The following is a 20,595-nucleotide window of genomic DNA, read 5'->3' on the forward strand; positions in this document are numbered from 1 at the left end:
CGGGTAATGGGGCCCCAGGACGCGCGGCTCCCTGCGGAAGGCTGCGGGAGGAGCCCGCCGGCGCCAGAGAAACGGGCCGAGGGGAAGCAGTCCGCCTCGGTCACGTGCAGCCATGAGGCAGCCACAGAAAAGAGCCTCGGAGCAGAGCACGCGAGACACGGGGGAGGCCCCGGAACGGCATGCCCCGTCTGCACGGGGGACTCGGGGGTGCCGGGTACGGAACAGACGGCGAAGTAAACACGGATCTCTGGAAAGCTCCGTTCTCATTCTTTTTGTCCAAGCGCATTGATAACACTTGGCCATTTTATACGCCAGGTAACTCCAACATTTTGAAAAAGATTGTTTCTCGTGATATTTTTTTTTCTTGTGATATTTTGATAAACCTTCTAAGTACTTCTAAAATCAAGAGGAAAAAAAAAAAAGACTTTGAAATCCAGGACTCAAGAAACACATGGTGAAACTGTAATGTCAGATCACTGTTACTTTGTGTATAAAAAATAAACCTATATATACACTTCATTAGCTTATAATAATGTTGGGTGTACTTAGGGAGGTTGAAAAGGAAGCAAGAAAGGAGGAAAAAAAAAATGAACGATTATTTAGGAAAAGAAAATCCAAAAAGAACTTTATGTATGCCCCAAGCTTTAAATCTGGGTGGACAAGGGTGTTTTGGAAAATTAAAGACAACTACAAATTCTTTAGCACTTTTCCCATTACGAGGTGCAGGTCTATGTCATTTCCCCTTGAGTCTGAGTGGATTTGATGACTTCTCTGATAAAATATAGCAAAAGTGATGATGTTTGAGTTTTCCTGCCTGAGCCTTTAAAGCAGCAGCTTTCATTTTTTGTTTTTTGGAACAACTGCTCTTGGAGCCCTGAGCCATCACAGAAACAGGCTGACTGCCCTGCTGGGAAGATCACCTAAGGAGGCCCTGAGCCCACCCCTCTAGCCAAGGCACTGGGCATGGCAGGGCAGCTGTCTTGGGATTTTCTAGGCAAATCCAGAAGATGCCATATGGAATGGAAGAACCTTTTAGCTGAGTCCTCCCCAGATTCCTGGCAGAAAACATCATGGGATGGTTATTCTAAGCCTTCATTTTGGGGTAACTTTTTATGCATCAATATATGTTGCTATAACAATTTGGTTACGCTAGTCCCTGAAGATACTAAATTTCCTTAAATTAAATGGTACAGTAGACAAGGAATTTTAAATTTGTAATTGATTTCTTGACTTCTAACCAGAAAATGGTGTTGAGGACATGCTACATTTTTTTTTAAAGTTGAGTTTATAAGGGAACTATGAGAGGCAGAGATACCCCAGTGACAGAAGAAAATTCTGAAAATGTCTCTTCAAGCCAAGTGGGGGTCGACTTTGACCTCCCCAAAAGGACAAGAAACTGGTGGGTTAGCAGTGAAACTCTGCGGTGGCCACCTTGCCAGGGCACGAGTGTCTCAGCCAGGACTGCCTCTCAGCCCCCCACCAAAGGTGGAGAGGAGACAAAGGTGTTTGTAGACCCAATGCAGAGGCAGTGAGAGGTGTAAGGAAAGTCGGGATGGGGGGGTTGGCTCTGGGCAACTCAAATACTTTGACAAATAGTTCTACAAAATGTTACTTAAAAGATAAAATGCCTAATGCTCCTGAGTTCTGCAGGTTCACAACCAGGTGTTTGTTGTTTTGTTTTTTTTTTTTAAACAAACCAATTTGTATCTGACTAACTACTGAATACATTGGATCCTTGAACAACAAAGGGCTTGAATTTTGCAAGTCACTTATACATGGACATTTTCCCATACACTACAATACCATAAATGTATTTTCTCTTCTAAGATTTTATTTACCTGAGAGACAAGAGATGGAGCGAGCGAGTGGCAGGGAGCAGAGAGGGACAAGCAGACTCCACACTGAGCACGGCCCTTCCCAGGGCTGGATCCTAGGACCCTGAGATCATGACCTGGGCTGAAATCAAGAGTCGGACTTTTAACTGACTGATCCACAGGGGCCCTCTGTAAATGTATTTTCTTTACATTTTCTTGGGGCCCCTTGCTGGCTCATTGAGTATGTGACTTGATCTCAGGGTAGTTAAGTTTGAGCCAAACATTGGGGGTCAGAGATTACTTTTTAAAATATCCTAAAAATATATTTTCTTTGTATACAGTATATGATGCATGTAACATGTGGAATATGTGTTAATCAACTGTTATCAGTAAGTCTCTGGTCAACAGTAGGCTGTCAGTGGTTAAGTCAAGTTATACTCGGATTTTTGACTGTGAAGGGGGTCAGTGCCCCAGCACCCATGTTGTTCAAGGGCAAAGATCATTGTGCTTACAGTGGTTGCGCAATGCCTGGGGCACCTGGGTGGCTCAGTTAGGTTAAAAGGTAGAACAAAAGATCAAGGGAAAGGTAGACAAAAATTTTAGTGATGAGGTTCATTTGGACAAACACAAGAAGACATTTCCTGTCTTTTTCCCCGGTGGAATCTCCTCACCTTTCTCCTGAACAGAGGGCAGCTCCCAAGTTTCAGAATTGAACTGACCCATTCTGGCTGGAGCTGGACCCCTGTGAGTCCTGGGCCCCTGGAGCAGCAGAGGTGCTGCTGCCAGATAAGCTATCTGCTCCTGGAGCCCTTCCTGTCCCTATAGCAAGACTAGGACCCACGGACAATGAAATAAATTTGAGCAGCGTGATATATGCTGAAAGGTCTAGAACTTCGATCCCAGTATTAATGGGGAACATAGAACAGTTGGGCAGAAAGCAGAGTTTCCCTTGACCTGCAAGGGCAGGAAATAAAAAAGGACAGGGAAGGGGATACAACTCTGGCCAGTGCATCTGGCCATTTCCCTCACTACACTTGAGATCTCAACTCTCTTATCTCTCTCTAGAGAGAACACCTGCCTTCTGAGGATAGATCATTTCTTCCCCATCTCACCTTTCCTCAGGAATATTCAGCTTCCTGGACAAGCCCTCCAAGTCCAGAAACAGCTTCCTCCCTGTACTCTAGGCTGCTCCCGCATCCGGGCCTAGAGCTCCTCGGGCAGGATGGTCAGGAACTGCTCGGGCACCAGCAGCTCCACGATCTGCTCCTTGCTGTGGGTCTCGGGCTGCAGCCACTGACGACAGAGAGCCTACAGTTGGACTTCTGAGGCCCAAGGGAATCCTCCCAGCAGAACTGCCTTAAGTTTTTTCTGAAGAACTCCTGTCAGAAGCACCATTTTTGTGCAGGCTAGATTCTGTAACTAGTTGACATTCCTTCTGTTCTGCAGCCCAAAAGGGCTGGACTGAATCCATTCCTGGGCACAATGGCAGGGAGAGCTTTAAGGCTCATGATAACACGTAACACATCACTGTTAACAAAGATCAATTCCACACTAAGAACATATTTAGTCAGAGTGAATCGCTGTGGTCAGGTCAATGATTTGAAGGTAAAGATGCTCTGTAAAAGATAAAACAAACACAAAATGTCATTAGGATAATATAAAATTAAGGAAAAGACAATTCAGTTACTTTAGGATTAAAGAACAATACTAGTAGCTTTTAGATCTAGAAACTTCAGTGACATATTCAGATAATGTGAAATATTCAGATAATGAAGAAAAACAATGCAAACAGCTTTGCCTGCTTAAATTGCATGTCACAGATCAAGTCAGTTATATTTACAAATCAACTTCTCTGTGCCAAGAATTGTGCTAGATACTTTCAAAGGTGTTTTTAATTTCAGAAAAGAACAGTCTGTGGGTCAGTGTGCCCCACCTTTGAGTCAGGGATCCCAAGTCATTAACCAAGGTCCGCTTTGTATGCAAATCCAGTGAGTACTTTTCAGTCCTTTGCTTACCAGATGCCCCTGCAGCATCTAACACTGCTAGCCACTCCCAGTCTTATCAGAGCTATAATCTTCTGGCTCTTTCCCATGAGTTGGTTTTTGTAAAGTGCTTAAACCAATGCCTGATGCTCAGGTAGTATTATATGAGGCCTTGTCAAATAGCTCATTCTTAAGTCTACTTTATGGCTCTTCTTCAGTTTCCCAAGAAATGTCTAGATACTCTAAGCTGAGACCCAGCCTTCTCATTCCACATTCATTCTGTGCAACCTTGTCCATTCAGTAGCATCTGAGAACTGAGATGTTGTCACCCAAGAACTCCTAAATCTGATTCTCTTATCCAAATTTTAGCTTGGAACTGCAGACCATTACATAGTCCAATGGTGTATTGGATCCTTCCACTTGTATGTCTTAAAAGCATCTCAACACTACTAAAAATTAACTCATTTCCCCCTCACAATCAATGCCTCCTCCAAAATTTCCTGGTTTTTCTATTGTTTTTTGTTGTTTTGTTTTTTTAAACCCATTTCTTTTTAAAATGGCACATTTATGGGGCACCTGGCTCAGTCAGTTAAGCATCCAAATTCTGATCTCAGCTCAGGTATTGATTTCAGGGTTGTTGAGTTCAAGCCCTGCACTGGGCCCATGGAGCCTACTTAAAAACAAAAAACAAAAACCGCACATTCATTTATTTAATCATCTAATCCAAAACCTATTCCTGACTATATTTTATTTTTCGAAAAGATTTTTTAAAAATATTTTATTTATTTGACAGAGAAATCACAAGTAGGCAGAGAGGCAGGCAGAGAGAGAGAGAGAGGAGGAAGCAGGCTCCCTGCTGAGCAGAGAGCCCAATTCGGGGCTTGATCCCAGAACCCCGAGATCATGACCTGAGCCGAAGGCAGAGGCTTAACCCACTGAGCAACCCAGGTGCCCCTGGAAAAATTTTCTTTCTTTGAGGGAGAGCAGGGGAGGAGCAGAGGGAGAGTGACAAGCGGACTGCACAGTGAGCGCAGAGCTCTTTTCGAGGCTGGACCCCACAACCCCGAGATCATGACTTCAGCGGAAATCAAGCATCAGATGCTCCAAGGCTCAATCCACTGAGCCAACCAGGGGACTTGCCTTGACTCAGTATTTTTTTTCAAAGTTTGTAGTACTTACTATATGTCATGCCCTGTACTCAGCACTTTTTAATCTTTAGTCTTCAAGCCTAGTTCAACCTGCCTTTCCCACAAAATTCCATCACACCTCCTCACTTCCACAGCCACCACGTTCCTTCCGCCAACTCCTAATGCTGGTTCTTTCTGCGACAACTGCGGCTCTCCTGTCTTGCATCCGCTCCTGCCCCCTTCCCGTGCAGTCACCATTTTTTCAGACGTCTAGGCGGATCCCATTACCTCCCTCTTCATGACGGATACCGCGGCTCTGTGGAGTAGCCCTTCCCGTGTCCAACTCGGCTCCGGGCGGGGCGCGCAGCTGGAGCGCCGCAGCCCGCGCCGGCTCTTCTGCGCCGCGCACCACCGTTTTCTGCACGAGCGGTTACGTTAAGAACGGACGCGCACCGCCTTTAATGCCCCAGGTCCTTGGAACATCCCCGGAATGACGGACTTGCCCCCGTCGCCCCGTCGCGGTGTTCTGCGGTCCCAGGGCCCCTCCCCTCCGGGGCGCCGGCTTCCTCCCACGCTGAGCCCGAGGCCCCGGCGCACACGGGCCCCGGCGTGTGCTGGACCGACGCGCCGACCTCTGTCTTCCTCGCACGGAAACGCACCCGGCGCGTGCGACCACGTTACCGCACTTCAGAGCGAAACTCCTCAAGGCCGCGGCCGCGACCCTAGGAGGCCCGCGCGGGGAACCGACCACCGGCCGGCCTCAAGGCGGCGTCCCTGCGGCGGGCCTCCCCGCGGCCACACCGCACCCGCCGACCCCCGCTCGGCGCTGTGCCCGCGAGCGCCGACACAGCGGGGCCGGACTCCGGGACCCACGCGAGGAAGCGGCACCGAGCGCGGCGGGGAAGCCTCGCTTCGGAGCGAGCACGAGGCACCCGCCAACGCCCGCGCCCGCGGCTCCGAAGTGCGTCACGACGTCCGGGCGCGCCTCCACGGGCAGCCCGCCGCCTCTCTAGGAAGCCTGGAAGACCCATCATCTCGGTGGTGGGTCGGCTCCCACCTCCCGCAGGCGGCCGCGAGCGCCGCAGCCCGTGAGCGGCTTAGGCAGGCGGGCCCTCCCGGTGCCCCCGGCCACTGTCTGGGCCCCTAGCTCTCTATCCCACCGAGGACACCTGTCCGCTGTCACAGAATGCCGCGCAGCCCTCCGCTTCCTAGGACCCAGGTCGTCCCGCGTCCCAGCCCGCAGGGTCCCTGCAGATCCCCCTCGCGCAGACCCTGCTGTGCGCGGGGCCCCCGGGTCAGAGGCAATAACCAGCACCACCCTGAGCAAAGCGGCCCGTGGGCGTGCTCTCCACCGTTTCAAGTCCCGTCCTTCTGTGGAAGGGAACCCCTCGCACTCCTGCGCGGGACCAGCAGAAAGCTCCGGGAACGCGGCGACATGGCCCCGGCTCCACAGCCGGTGAAGTAGCTCCATCAGTAAGGGCTCCCGGGCACGGGATCTGGTCCTCATCCATCCTACTTGCTTAAGATGGCTCACACTTACTCCCCCAAGTTTCTCCTCTAGTGCCCTATACTCCCACTTTCCCTCCAGTTTTCCAAGTGAGCATCCCACACTAGTCCATCAGTCCGATACACCGAGCCGCTCCTTAAGCTTCGGATAGGTCATTCATTTTGTCTGGTAAACCACGATCTCAACAGGTTCACATTCGGTAACTATCTTAACTGTTTCGTGGTTTGGGGGGATCCTTTTAGGAGGAGTGTGGTTTTTGTAGACAACCCACCCTTGCTGAGCTAATCCAATAGACAGGTTAACAGGAATTATTTCAAACCAGGCAGGTGGTGGCTACACTAAATCTCCCACAGCCTCCTTCATAGATGTCCTCCCTTAGTTTTCATGAGAACATTGTATTCTTTCTTATTCTATCTGGTCTTCTCTCTCCTCGGCTGTAAAAGTCCTAAGTGGAAGACCACCCATCCTGCGATGCCTCTAGTCTGGGTGTAATTATTAATGCCAGTCTCTTTTATTCTCAAGTGTCCCAGATTGGGCAATAAATTATATATAGTTACCTTTTATCTGAGAACCAGGGACAAGCTGGCTAAAATGCAGATTCCCAGGTTCTGCCCTCAGAAACATTCAGCCAGTCTGGGTAGTGCCCAGGAAGCTGTGGAGTTCAAACAGCACAGGTGATTCTGACAAGGTATATATTCAGAAACAGTGGCTTCATCATAGAGCGGAGACGTTCGCGTGGAAAACTGGGTGCGGGTCCACAGAGACCTAAAAACAAAAATCAGTAATGTATACACTGTGCTCTTCTCCTTCTTTTGATGTAAAGCACTGAAATGGGTTTGGAATGAAGAGCAGTGGGTCTGTTTCCACTGCTAGGACACATGGACCAAATGAGAGACACAGGGATCTCTAGTAATAGCTATTATAAAGATAAAGCACATTTCTTGGTAACTGTCTCTGCATCTTTTTATTTTTCCTTCTCTTTGGTCACCATTTCTTGGTCTAAACCAGTCTTAACATGTAATTTTGCTCGAGTCCTTTTTATTTTCTCATGCTTTGTTCGTCCCTTTTCTCTTTCCCTCTCATTTTGTTGCTGCTGTTTACAGATGCCTAAAATGTGTCCCAGCCCCCAAGTCTAAGTGTCTATGAAACTACATATAATTCACAATGATCTTTGTTCATTGTTTTTTAAAATTTTAATACAACTGAAAAATAGATCACTACAAGTGTTTAACCACTTTGGGCTTTGCTTTTCTCATGTACATATGAAATGGGTAAACTCAAAATTTCTTCCTAAAGCTAATACTCTTACTCTGTGTTAAAAAGCCCCTATAGCACAACAAAATACTCTCAATGATCCCTTACCAAACAAAGACCAAATCCAAAGGAAAATTGTCCAAGGACCTCTCAATCTGGCCCCCACTCCTGCACTTCCTTGTAGGAGTTCCACCACCTGTCAAGCTGGAAAACTCCTGCTCTTGAGCATATCTTAGTTGGGACTTCCTCATCCTGTTCCCTCTGCTAAAACACTTTCCTCTATCCTCCAACTCCTTCTACAAGTAATCTACTCTTCTCTCAACTTCTAACCCAACATTTAACCAATGACACACATGGATACTGGTATAGATTTTATATTGTAAAATTGCTCCTGAGAAAGTACTTAGTATTTTATATTTTGACTTCAGAATCACTTTTGTAAAAGATCTTATTTATCTGAGAAAGTGAGCACGCATGAGTAGGGGTAGGGGTAGTTGGAGAGGGAGAGCAGGAAGCTGAGCAGGAAGCCCAACACGGGGCTCACCGCAGGATCCTAGGATCATGGCCTGAGCTGAAGGCAGATGTTTAACCGACTGAGCCACCCAGGCACCTGAACTTTAGATATACCTTTATTTTAAAATATCCCCAGAGAGTGTTTTCCCTCTCTGACTCTCCCGACTGTCATGCTCTCTCTCTCTCTCATTCTCTTTCAAATAAATAAATATTTTTAAAAATGTTTTAAATAAATACATAAAATATCCTCAGAGATAATTTTTATCTTATAGGAAAAATATAAAACAATCTTCCACTATATTTTTATGAATCATATTTCAATTATAATTATTGATATCATATTATCAATTATATTTATTATATTATTTTTATATATTAAGTTAATTTATTATATTTATTATAATATAATAAAATTATATTTTTTAAAGAAAAAGTATTGTTAGATATAGAAAATAGGAGTCATTTCCAAATACAAAATGTGGACAGAGACTTGGTTCTCCTTGAGTCCTGACCTTCAAATAAAAATTACAGTGAAAGACAGTCTTCAGGGATCTTACATACAGATCTAGACAGGTTTTGGTTCCAAAATTCTCAGCCATTTCTTGACAGGTAGCGTCCAATCTCCTAACTGTGCTCAAGGGGTGTTGGACTATCCCTCAAGAACCAATAAGGCCTTTTAACTGGATTTGAATCAGTATTTCTTACACCTTGCCCGGCCATAAATGGACTACTCTTTCAGACCAGACTTTCAAAGGCACAGGGAGGGATGGTTACTGGTTTCCAGAGCACCTGAAAGGAGCTCAATGCCAGAGACTTTATGGGTTGGTTAAGAGGAGGCAGGGTAGAAACAGCAAAGAGAGAAGTGAGCGTAATGTAGGAGTGTGAAAGAGAAACAACTGAGGAAAAAACAGCCCACAGGCCACAGGCCAGTGCAACAGCACTGCTCAACCCAAGAGAGTTGCTCGTCCCACATGAGAGAATTAACTGAAGCGAAGCAGAACCGTTAGTATCACAGAACAAGTAGTCAGTCTGGTGAACTGGAGGTCGTTTAATCACGTGAACCATCACTGCACTCTAAGTGGCATATGTCTCTACAGCATATATAACATCTTCTGTTCCTTGGCATTTCATCAGTTGCTGAGAAAATTTAGAATTTCTGAGAAGCGGTGAACAAAACAAAACAAAAAAAGACAAGCACAAAACAAACATCCTATCTTCAGCTGCAGGTGTGAAACCAGTCCATTAGAAATACATCCTTTAAAATCCTGATCTGTTTGCATTTTAAATCTTCCAAGCGCCAACATAACAGAATTATACAAGCATGCTGCTTCGGCACATGCAGAGGCGTCTGAGACACTTATGGGCTCAGGTTATAACAGCATATGTATTATATTACTATGTGGAATACATATTTACTGGCGAAGTTGATTTTATTTCAAACTCAAGTCTACTATATTTTCCTTAACTTCACTTGAAAATCCATATGTATTTCTTTTGGAAATAATTTAACCTCAAGACAATACACTCTTGAGAAAATTTAAGAGTTTTGATAAGACCTACAATTAGCCACAAATGGTAATGGAAACAGTTTGAAATGTTATGATTAAGGATGTATAATAGAGCCAAATACACAAGACTGTAAACCACCCCCAGCACTCTGCATTTCTCTGGGAAAGAATGAGGCGCAAGTCTAGTTGCCCAAACCCTGTTTCCGAGCTCATGCGGAAGTTATTATTTTAAACAGAATTTGGCTTGAACCACGCTTGGAAGAAGAATGAAACAATTTATGACCTTTTCAAGTACTGACTGTGCACGTACAGGAGAGTGTTAAAGACTGTGGAGCACCACCAAATTAAATACCGTCCACCTGTAAACAGAACGAGGAAGCTCTGTTACTCTAAAGACCCCACTGTTTCAGGAGCACAGCCAAGTGCAGAAGAGTGGAAGCACTATGCCATCTTTCTGTGTAACACAGGAAATGAGGCGACATGTATTCACGTTTTTTGGATTTACATAAAGAAACACTGAAGATACATGAAATAGGAAAACGGCTACCTCTAAGGGAAAAGAGAGACTCCCTTTTTAATGTTGTTCTGATACTTGAATCAAATGAAGAGTGAGTTCTTTTTCTTGAGAAGTCTCTCTAAGTAAATTAAAATTTAAAGGTTAAAAATAACCGGGTTGCCTGGCCGGCTCTGTTGGTGGAGCATGCAACTCTTGATCTTGGGGTTGTGAGTTCGAGCCCCACGTTGGGTGGAGAGACTGCTTAAAAATAAAATGAGACGCCCCAAATGAGGGATAAGTGGTGAGTCTTTCCTGCAACTCCACTGTAAATTGAACAGAGGAGCTATGCATTTATTTTTTTTATTTTTTTACATAGACTAAGCCACCCAGGTGCTCCAAGCTGCACATAGACGGGAGGCCCTGTTGAGCTAAAAAGCAAAACCTCAGGGCCTTCTAAATCTTCTAAGTTCCATATGTTAATAATTTCTATTTGGAGATAAACTGCTTGCAGTGGCTTAGCAGAAAGAGAACTTAGAAGACAGGGTTCTAGCTCCAGCTCCATTAACTAGCTGTCTGTGGGATCTTACAGCTACTTCCCAAAGCCTCCGTTTCTGCATCAATTACAGAAGGAGATGGAGAAGTGACCCTTAACGTCCCTTACAGGATTTCTACCGTTGTGTACTCTGATCCAGACTGTCAACACCAGACATTTTCCATTTCTGTGTGTGCTGGGCTTAGTATAAAGAAAATACTCAATTACTGTTAAGGGAAAGAAACTTTTTTTATGCATGACCTTGGCGGTAATCAACAGGTAATGCCGAGAAGCAAGGCACTTACAAAAGCAACATGAAGACTGTTCATACTTTTCTACTTTTGTGTTTGAAAATTTCCATAATGAAGGGTTAAAGAAAGAAAGCAAAAACTGAAAATGCTTTTAAGCATTTTCACAGGAGAAGTGCAGAGAGGCCCATATTTTCATAACAAAGATTGGAAGTGAGATATCCGATTTTTAGCTATGTTTCTTGGCCTGGACAAATTTAAAATCTTGAGCAGTATCTACCGCATCTAGCCACTGAGCTACAGTAGCTTGCTTCAATTCCTCAGATCCAAACTGGAGGCTGAGTTACTGGAACCCTGCAGAGTTCTCCAGTAGGGAAAAGCCTTTGTGTATTTATGGGAGAATTCATCTGCCCCCTGTTGTAGGTCAAAAAGCAAATTATCATATCTTACAAAAACAGAAAAGAGTCAAATTGTTTACATTACAGGTTTTACTGCAATTATTTTTAAATTAATTTTTAAATACTCAGTGAGCTCAGCTTTAACATAATTTTGTGTTTAGGCAGTGTATGATTTTTAAAAACTTTTTAAAAAGTTTCTTAAAACTGGGGTGAAGAAGTTTCCCTGAAAGACCCGTAGAAAACTTTTTGCACAGGTGTGTGTGAGGCTGGAGACCACGCGGATAAAGTCAACACAAGATTCAGTATCGCACAGAGGGGATGCCAAACCCCCAGAGAACTTGACAGATGAACTTAAGATATTATGCTTCTCTTAGCATAAAAACATGGACAATTTCACTGGCTCTCCTTGGAGCTTCCTCCTCAAGAGGATTAGACTAGTTTTTCCCATTACCTTGCTCGGGGACAAAGTAAGAACCTACCCTGCGACCGTGCTAGTGGTCCGAAGGCAGGACGCGCGGCGCCACCTGCTCCAAGGGGCCGGCCAGCCCGAGCGCGGGGTGGACCTTGCGATGCTGAACGAGGTTGCAGTGGTAAATGAAATTCTTGCCGCACTCCTCACACTCGTAAGGCCTCTCCCCGGTGTGAATTCTCTGATGCTTAATAAGGACAGAGCGTCGGCTAAAGCTCTTGCTGCACTGGCCGCACTGGAAGGGCTTCTCTCCCGTGTGGATCCGGAGGTGATGGAAGAGCCCGGCGTTCTGGCTGAAGGCCTTCCCGCAGATGCCGCACTGGTAGCGCTTCTCCCCGGTGTGGAGCCTCTGGTGCTGGAACAGGCCCGAGCGCTGGCCGAAGGCGCGCCCACACTCCTCGCACTCGTACGGCTTCTCCCCCGTGTGCGTCCTCTGGTGCTCGATAAGGATGGAATTCTGGGTGAAGCTCTTCCCACATTCACCACAGACATAGGGTCTCTCCACGGACGAGCTTGGCCGCTGCCTCTCCAGCCTGCCGTCCCGCTCACAGGGGTCTCTGCACTCAGGCATCTCAACAGCATCACCGTTCCGTTTCTCTGCGGCTTCCACAAGAGGCCTCGTCTCTGCAGAAAGCTCCCTCGCTGGGCCTACCTCCACGTTCCAAGTCCCGGCCTCCCCACCTGAAACAGCAAGGAGAGCAGGAGGGTGTCAGATGTCCAAAGGGGGAGGGGGGAAACCAGCCGGGAGAGGGGGTGGGAGGGGACGAAGAGGTGCGGCTTCTCTTCACTTCTCCTTTGCCCTTGGGGAGAAGACGGGCTGAACTGTAACTGCACGGTCAGCTGTCTGCCTGTCCCAGGGGGCCACAGTCTTCCTGAGGGCAGGGGCGCATCTACCTTGCTTGGCACGGTCTCCCCAGGAACAACCGCAGCACCTGGTGCCCAGCAGACGCGGAACAGATGTGCTGAACCTGGAGGGGGGCACTCAGGGAGTGAAGGAGGCCTCCTGAGAAAAATCCCGATCCTCACCAATCTGAACCGGGCGCAGCTCGTGTGCACGGCACTGATGCAGCTCTTCCGAGGACTGGAGCCGGGCCCCTGGCAACTCCTGGGCTGCTCCCCGAGCTGCTTTCTCCTTTGCAAACTCTCCCTGTTCACAAGCATAGCTTGGGACCTGGTGGAAATTAAGGATGGTTAGGAACCAAATGTGAGAGGCACCTTGTAAGGGGGCCTCCCCAGGACCGCTGTATAGGAAAAGGCGGCCCAAGAAACTGGCAACGAGGAAGAGGCAGAGAGATGGAGAGCCCACAACGGACCACATGAGGCACAAAAAGTCCTCCTCCCCTACCTCTTGCTGCACGAAAACCCCATGCTTGCTCCTGCAGGTACAAACCTCTGTGCTCCCACCTCCCACCAGCTCTCCCGGCTCGTCCAGCTCCCGCTCCAGGTCCTCCAGCGCAGTCACTGCCTGCTCCCCGCTCTCGGGTCGGTGCTCCCGCACCCAGGCCTGCAGCTCCTCGGGCAGGATGGTCAGGAACTGCTCCAGCACCAGCAGCTCCACGATCTGCTCCTTGCTGTGCGTCTCGGGCCGCAGCCACTGATGGCAGAGCTCCCGGAGTCTTCGAAGAGCCTCGCGGGGCCCAGGGGTCTCCTGGTAGCAGAACTGCCGGAAGCGTCTCCGAAAGATCTCTCTGGTGTGAGGGTTCTCTCTCAGCAGGCCAGATTCCTGCCCACAGCCACAATCCCCCTCTTTCTCTTCTACCTTTACTGCCTGAAGTCCTTCCTGCATCTCTAAAGTCTGAAGGACCAAGGCTGTGGCCATCTTAGGCTTAACTCTTCAGAAAGAGTCTATTCTCGATGATTCCTCTTTGATCTTTTCTTCTGGAAATCCCAAAATCTAAAAAATAATTGCAGAGAAAAAAATACTAAAATGTTAAAAATCTTCTCTGCTGGCAGACACAGAAGTATCTGCAACAAAAGCAGTCACTGTCACATTTATATTGAGACTCAGAACACGCATATTCATGTACATATGAATGTATGTTTGTGCATGAGATACACACCTATGCAAGTAACTGAAATAATAGTTTCACAAAACACTATGTATCCTTAATTATGTGACACACATTATTATTTTTAAAATCTTGCCTTTTTTTTAAACCCCAAAACAAAAAGCCCTGGTCATAGCCTACCATAAGGACTTCATGATTCACATACGAATCATGACCTATAGCTTTAAAAAGTTTCTAAATTTAAGAAAAAGAATTATAATTCACTGTAAATGTAACCCAACACTATTCTTGGGTATTGGCATGCACTGTAAAATAAAAACAAGGAACAGTGTATTTAAGTTCTGAACACAGCTCACACTACAACTACGAGAAAAGTTAAATCCATATTGCCACTATTAGTTCTGCTTCTCAAGGAGGGAAGAACCACTGGGGTGGGGAAGCATCCTTGTGGATGCAAACATAACCCCCTCCACAAATCTCTACCACTTCTGGCTTCACTGACCTCTCTAGTCACCACTCCAGGAGTCGAGAGGGTTCCCCCCTCCAAAGACAAGGATCCCTGAGCTCTTACTCCCCCCTCCCCCACTTTTCTTGGTGCTGACTCGCTGTCACTTTGAGATCCACATTATCTTCTTTCAAAACTTCTCACAGGCCACTCATTCATCTGGCAGTATTCATTCCGATACTGCTCTCGGCACTAGACAAGGGGCCCCAACAGAACAAAGTCCCCACCTTGATGGAACGCACATTCTAAGCAGAGTACCCGTAGCAGCTGACACTTCTCTTGCTTTCAAGGTACCAGGTTTTGTACTAGATGTTTCACATGCGTCAACTCACGGACTCCTTGAAACAACTGTTAAGGGTTTGTTACTACCCACATAAGGACAGATGAGAAAATGGAGGTCCAAAGAGCTGGAGTCACTTGCCCAAGGTCTCACACACAGGAAACAGTGAAGCTGCCTTTCCAAAAATCTACTTCAGAATTCACAGGCTCAACCACCACCCCACTGTCTCTCCTGTACGTGGACAGGAAGAAGGGAAAAGGATGAACGAAGGAGCCAGCAGGCACAGACAATAATGAAATAGATGTTAAACAGCATAATAGAGTATATATTATAGTGTGTGTGTGTGTGTTTAGTATAATTATTATACCATAATTAATTATAGTATAATTATATATTATAATTTTGTATAATTATACTACAATTAGTATATTATATATTTATACTAAATATTATATATATGTACATATTATAGTATGTCATAATTATATGATATTATACTCATATGATTATATTATATATTATATAATCTTATATAATATATATTACTATAATACAATATATATTATATATATTATATTATTATATATTATACATAATTATATTATATATAATCATGTAAGTATATCATATAATTATATGATATTATACTATAATATATAATATATACAAATATATTAATATTATTTATATATTATATAATACTGTACTATAATATATATTAATTATAATATATTAAAAATATATATTTTAAGGATTTTATTTATTTATTTGAGGGAGAGTAAGAGAGAGCATGAGAGAGGAGAAGCAGACTTCCCAGAGCTGGGAGCCCAATGTGGGACTCAATCCCGGGAATCCAGGAACATGACCTGAGCAGAAGGCAGTGGCTTAACCAACTGAGCCACCCACGCGCCCTTCCACTCTGGTTTTAAGTCAAAGATTTTGTATTCACAGAAAATTAATCCGAAGCTTTGTGCTCTGCTCATAGAAAATCATTCTGCTATACGGTGTTTCAAATCTTTACTCAGTTTCACTACAATCAATCCCCTCTATTCTCTGTATGGCCTAGGCTCCCTTTTGCTTTCCTCTCCTGCTCTTGCTTCTGTCTGGTGGCCTAAAATCCCACGGCCTCACACCCGCACATCGCAGCTCCTCTTTGAACCCAGTGCCTCTAAAATGCTTCCCAAGTGTTTTACAACTCTGCCCACGCGGTCACAAACAGTTCTTAAGCTCTTTTAGGTTCACCACCCCACTGTAAGGTCTTCCTCGACTTACACTGGGTTATGGCCTCATGAACCCATCACAAGTTGAAAACAACACACACTGAAAGTGCACTGAATGTACCTCACCCTCCAAACATCATACATTAGCCTCACCTACCGTAAATATGCTCAGAGCACTGACGCTATGCTCCAGTAGGGCAAACGTGTCTTCATCATAACGTACCCCCACATTCTCCTCTGGTGTCACCGTCTAAGCCCCCACAACTTACCGGACACATCCCCACATTCCCAAGCCTGGCTCAAGGCTAGTCACATCTCCAGCTTCAACTGTGGGGCCCCACTCTATGTTTTCTGTTTTCCTCTATTTCACATGCAAAACCCGCCAGTGCCACTTGGGCTTTTCTTCTCGCTAGTCTTTCATCAGGCTCTCCTCATCCATGTTCCACGCCCGTGGTCTTGCCTTCGGCACTTACGCAAACCCCAACCAGTCTCTGCACCTTGATTCGACTCTCACGTCCTCTGAGGTCTTCCTCATCCATTCCATCACCCTCTTCCTCCTTCCAGCTCTTAGGTCACCAGCCCCATCTTTTACCTCAATCACAATCTATCCTGTGGTTACTTCTCATATTAAAAAAAAATCCAAATCGTACAGGGTAAAGAATTCCTTCATCAGAAGTAGACACTGTTAAAGATTAGAATGGGCCCCTTCAGACCTTCTCAGTCCATCTTTAATCTCAGGCACGAGTGTGTGCGCATCACACACGTGCGCACAACGCAGCTCTTAGCCTCCCTACCCATCTGCAGCACGAAGAGGGGAGCAGGAGGCAGCAGACGTAGCTGCGCACGCTGACTTACTAGCAGTGTGATCTTGGGCGAGTTACCTGGTTTTTCTGACCCTCCATCTCGTTAACACAACGAGGACAGCTACTCTGCAAGGTTGTCAAGGGCAGGAAACGAGACAACGTACATAAACTGGCTTTGCACGACGCCTGGCACTTAGCGAGCTTGCCCGTTAACCACCTTCTCGAGAGGATGTGCAATTTGGGGTTTAAGGTGGCTAAGTGAGACGCTGCCGCCTCCCCTCGGCGCCAGGAGGGTCGAGTCTTCTGCGGCCCAAAGCACAGGGCGGGGAAGTGGGCGGGAACGCGCGCCGCACGGGTGAGCGCACCGCCGGACAGCGGACACACACCCGCTCAGGTCTGTTCTCCCATCCTAAGTCCTAGCCAGACGCCCAGGACGACTGAGGTCCGCCAGGTGGAGGCGGCGGCTCCGGCGCGGGAACCCTCCTGCGGTGGGGCTGCGAGGCTGGCGCGGAGCCCGGCAGCCCCGAGGCGCGTCCTAGGGCGGCAGCTCCCCGGCGACGGCGCTGACCGCCTCCTCCCCACGTTAGACAGGGGAAGGCGGGGGCTCCCGGTCCCGACAGGGGCGACGCTGGCCCTCGGAATGCCTTCCACGACGCCTGCCCGAACAACGACGGCTACTTAAGCGTTTGCTACAAAGGGAGAGTCGAGAGCAGGCCAGAGCCCCGCCGCCGGCGGAGCGGACCACGAGAGGCCGCGGCGCACCGTAGCGCGACTCCGGCTCCCTCAGTCGGCCCCCGGCAGCGGCCGCAAGACGTCCGCGGAGGCCGGCGGGGCGACGGGCGGGTCCGGGCCGCCTCCCCCACCCAGGCCGGGCGCCGCGCACACACCGGCCCCTCGGACGGCGGAGCCGGACTCCGCAGCTCACCCGGCATCCGTGGGAGGAGGAGGCCACCGGGCCGGACCGCGCCCCCTCCGAGTCCTTGACAACCGCCGCGGAGGACAGCCGGGCTACAAAGGCCGGAAGTGCGTCACGCGGACCGCCTCCCGGGAACAGCGCTTCCGGCAGCATTCCTTCTAGCACGCCCGGAGGTCTCACGCCTCTGTGGTCGCCTCGCGAATGGCCTCCCCAGTGGAGTGAGGCGCGGCGCGGCGTGGTGTCTCCCCGGCGGGCGAGTGCAGTCACGGCCGGCTTAGAGTTTTGCACGTATTAACTCATTCATTCTAAATAGCAACGCTGCAAGTTCGGCGCAATTATCCCCATGGAACAAATGAGGAAACTGACGTGCATTCCCTCCGCCTTTCTTAGTGTCATTCCTGCAAAGAAACAGTTTTTGTACATTTTATTCAAGATATTTCAGGCTCCTTTTACGCTTTTCCTGCTCCAGACCTGGAACCCACCGTTGTTCCATGAAGCTCGGGTTCCTTTCAGCGGAGACGGTGTACAGAAACCAACGGATCCTCTCACTGGCCCCAGGATACAGCTTTGTTCCAGGCCCTATCCACAATTTTATTTTCTTCGGAATTGTATAGATTGTCTCCAATTCAAATACAATTTCAGTCTGTTTTTCCTTTCCCTTTCTGTTTTTCCCGAAAACCTGGTTCCTAACAGGTCCATATATATTCACCCAATTTGCTCTGTCTTGCAATGTAAACAAAATAGTTTCAAATTCACAGTGCCCGTGTCACTAGCAACAGTATACCTGCTGTGTGGAGTTCAGAATTTCTTTGTTTGCTTTGCTTGTTTATTGGTTCTTGAAATATATCCCATTAGGGGAGTTCAGTCAGAGTACTGTATACATGCATTAATTTGAATTCTTTTCTCTTTATACTTATGTTATAAGCTTGATACACAGTTAGGATCATTTGTTTCTGTTTGTTTTTCTATTTCAGGGTTTGTTTACCTTTCATCCCTTTTCATTTCCTTTATGAACATGCAAAACACTTAGTTCAAAATCTAAATGATATAAAAGGATATATCCAGAGTTCTGTTTCCATCCCTAACTCCTTTACTCTATATATAGTTGACCCTGGAACACCATGGGTTTGAACTTGCAGGTTCACTTACACACAGATTTTTTCATTAACTATAGTACAGTTCTATTTTCCTTATGACATCCTTTTTTAAAAGATTTTGTTTAATTGATTAATTTATTTATTTCTTAAAAATATTTTATTTATTTATTTGACAGACAGAGATCACAACTAGGCAGAGAGACAGAACGGGGAGGGGAAGTAGACTCCCCATTGAGCAGAGAACCTGATGTGAGGCTCAATCCCAGGACCCTGGGATCATGACCTGAGCGGAAGGCAGAAGCTTAACCCACTGAGCCACCCAGGCCCCCTCCTTATAATTTCCTTAACATTTATTTTCTCTAGCTTACTGTACTATAAGAATACAGTATATACATGTAACATACAAAGTGTCTATAAATCTACTAATTATGTTATTGGTAAGACTTCCAGTTAAGAGTAACCTGTTAGGGGTGCCTGGGTGGCTCAGTGGGTTAAAGCCTCTGCCTTTGGCTCAGGTCATGATCCCAGGGTTCTGGGATCAAGCCTTGCATTGGGCTCTCTGCTCAGTGGGGAGCCTGCTTCCCCCACCATCTCTCTCTGCCTGCCTCTCTGCCTACTTGTGATCTCTGCCTGTCAAATAAATAAATAAAATCTTAAAAAAAAAAGAAATTTCATGTTTAAAGAGTAACCTGTTAGTAGTTCAGTTTGGAGGCGTCAATAGTTATACATGGATTTTTGACTGCATGGGGGTCAGTACTCCAACCCCTGCATTGTTCAAGGGTCAACTGTATATCCACGCCCCATTTTCATTAGTTTTAATTTATCCTGTCTTTCCTTCCTCTTTTCCGTCTTTCCTTTCTTCTCTATTCTCTTTTCTCACAAATTTAAGCATTTGCCTTCTTTATTGCTATGAATTATCATATTATATGCATTCTTTGGCACCTTGCTTTATCACTTACTAAAATAACCTGGAAATTATCTGCTCATTGAAATATCCTTCTATCTATCTATCTATCTATCTATCTACTTATTGCTTGCTTGCTTGCTTGTTTATAGTGGCATAGTACTCCATCATGTGGCCATACCAGAATTTTCCCAACCAGTCTGTAAGGGATGGGTATTTGGATTGTTTCCAGTATTTTGTTTTAACAAATAATGCTACATTGAATAATGAAGAAAGAGGAAGGAAGAGAGAAAGGAAAGTGCCTTTGCAAGCATTGTTTTATTTTACACTCGCAACAGCAAAGTGTGAAAATGCCTGTTTTCACACAGCCTCCCCAACTCTACGTTTTCGGGCTTTTGAACATTGTCAATAGGACAAGCGATTAGGTATTTCTTAAACAACCACAACCCCAATGCTGAAATCCCTGTTAAAAATGGATTCATGTATATTTCAAAAACTGTAAAATACTGGTAGAAGAAATTGAAGATGGCACAAACAGATGCAAAGATATTCCATGCTTGGTGAATTGGAAGAACCGATGTTGTTAGAATGTCCATACTACCCAATGCAACCTACTGATTCAATACAATCTCTATCGAAATACCAACAACATTTTTCACAAAATTAGAATAAATAGTACTAAAATTTGTATGGAACCACAACAGACCTTGAATAGCCAAAGCAATCTTGAAAAGAACAAAGCTGGAGGTATCTGACAGATCTCAAGGTATCCTACAAACGTCTAGTTATCAAAATGGTATGGTCCTGGCACAAAGATGAACACACAGATCAATGGAACAGAATACACAACCTAGAAATAAACCCACACATATGTGGTCAACTAATCTTTGAGGGAGGAGGCAAGAATATCCAATGGGGGAAAGAGTCTCTTCAATGAATGCTGCTGGGAAAACTGAGCAGCTACATGCATGAAACTGGACCACATTCTCACACACAAAAATGAACTAATGGGT

The 20,595-nt window shown here is 46.2% G+C and overlaps 1 protein-coding gene across 9 annotated transcripts; it reads right to left on the minus strand.

The window, feature by feature from the left end:
* Positions 1-1,813: 1,813 nt before the first annotated feature.
* ZSCAN23 (zinc finger and SCAN domain containing 23) lies at positions 1,814-17,704 on the minus strand. Of its 9 annotated transcripts, none has more exons than XR_014312042.1 (8): positions 17,087-17,704; positions 13,239-13,742; positions 12,875-13,019; positions 11,859-12,529; positions 5,705-7,195; positions 4,976-5,645; positions 2,927-3,430; positions 1,814-1,956 (listed from the first exon to the last, which is right to left on the minus strand). XR_014312042.1 is itself a non-coding variant. In XM_082731601.1 (5 exons), exons 2-4 carry the CDS (start codon positions 13,665-13,667, stop codon positions 11,871-11,873), a joined length of 1,233 nt encoding a protein of 410 aa, XP_082587727.1. In that variant the 5' UTR covers positions 13,668-13,742; positions 17,087-17,704; the 3' UTR covers positions 1,814-3,430; positions 11,859-11,870. The 9 variants fall into 9 exon arrangements, 4 of the variants coding, with proteins under 4 accessions (XP_082587727.1, XP_082587726.1, XP_082587724.1 ...); XR_014312043.1 differs by having other exon boundaries at positions 1,814-2,001; positions 2,049-3,430; XR_014312040.1 differs by lacking the exon at positions 4,976-5,645 and having other exon boundaries at positions 1,814-2,001; positions 2,049-3,430; positions 6,988-7,195.
* Positions 17,705-20,595: the final 2,891 nt, after the last annotated feature.

This window comes from Mustela nivalis (assembly GCF_964662115.1).
Source record: "Mustela nivalis genome assembly, chromosome: 5".
NCBI classification, from domain to species: domain Eukaryota; kingdom Metazoa; phylum Chordata; class Mammalia; order Carnivora; family Mustelidae; genus Mustela; species Mustela nivalis.

Coding starts and splice junctions, on each gene's coding strand:
- ZSCAN23 (XM_082731601.1), bottom strand. CDS start 13,667: ATGGCCACAGCCTTGGTCCTTCAGACTTTAGAGATGCAGGAAGGACTT. Junction 13,020..13,238: donor TGGGAGGTGGGAGCACAGAG/GTTTGTACCTGC, acceptor AATTTCCACCAG/GTCCCAAGCTATGCTTGTGA. Junction 12,530..12,874: donor GCTGCGCCCGGTTCAGATTG/GTGAGGATCGGG, acceptor TTGCTGTTTCAG/GTGGGGAGGCCGGGACTTGG.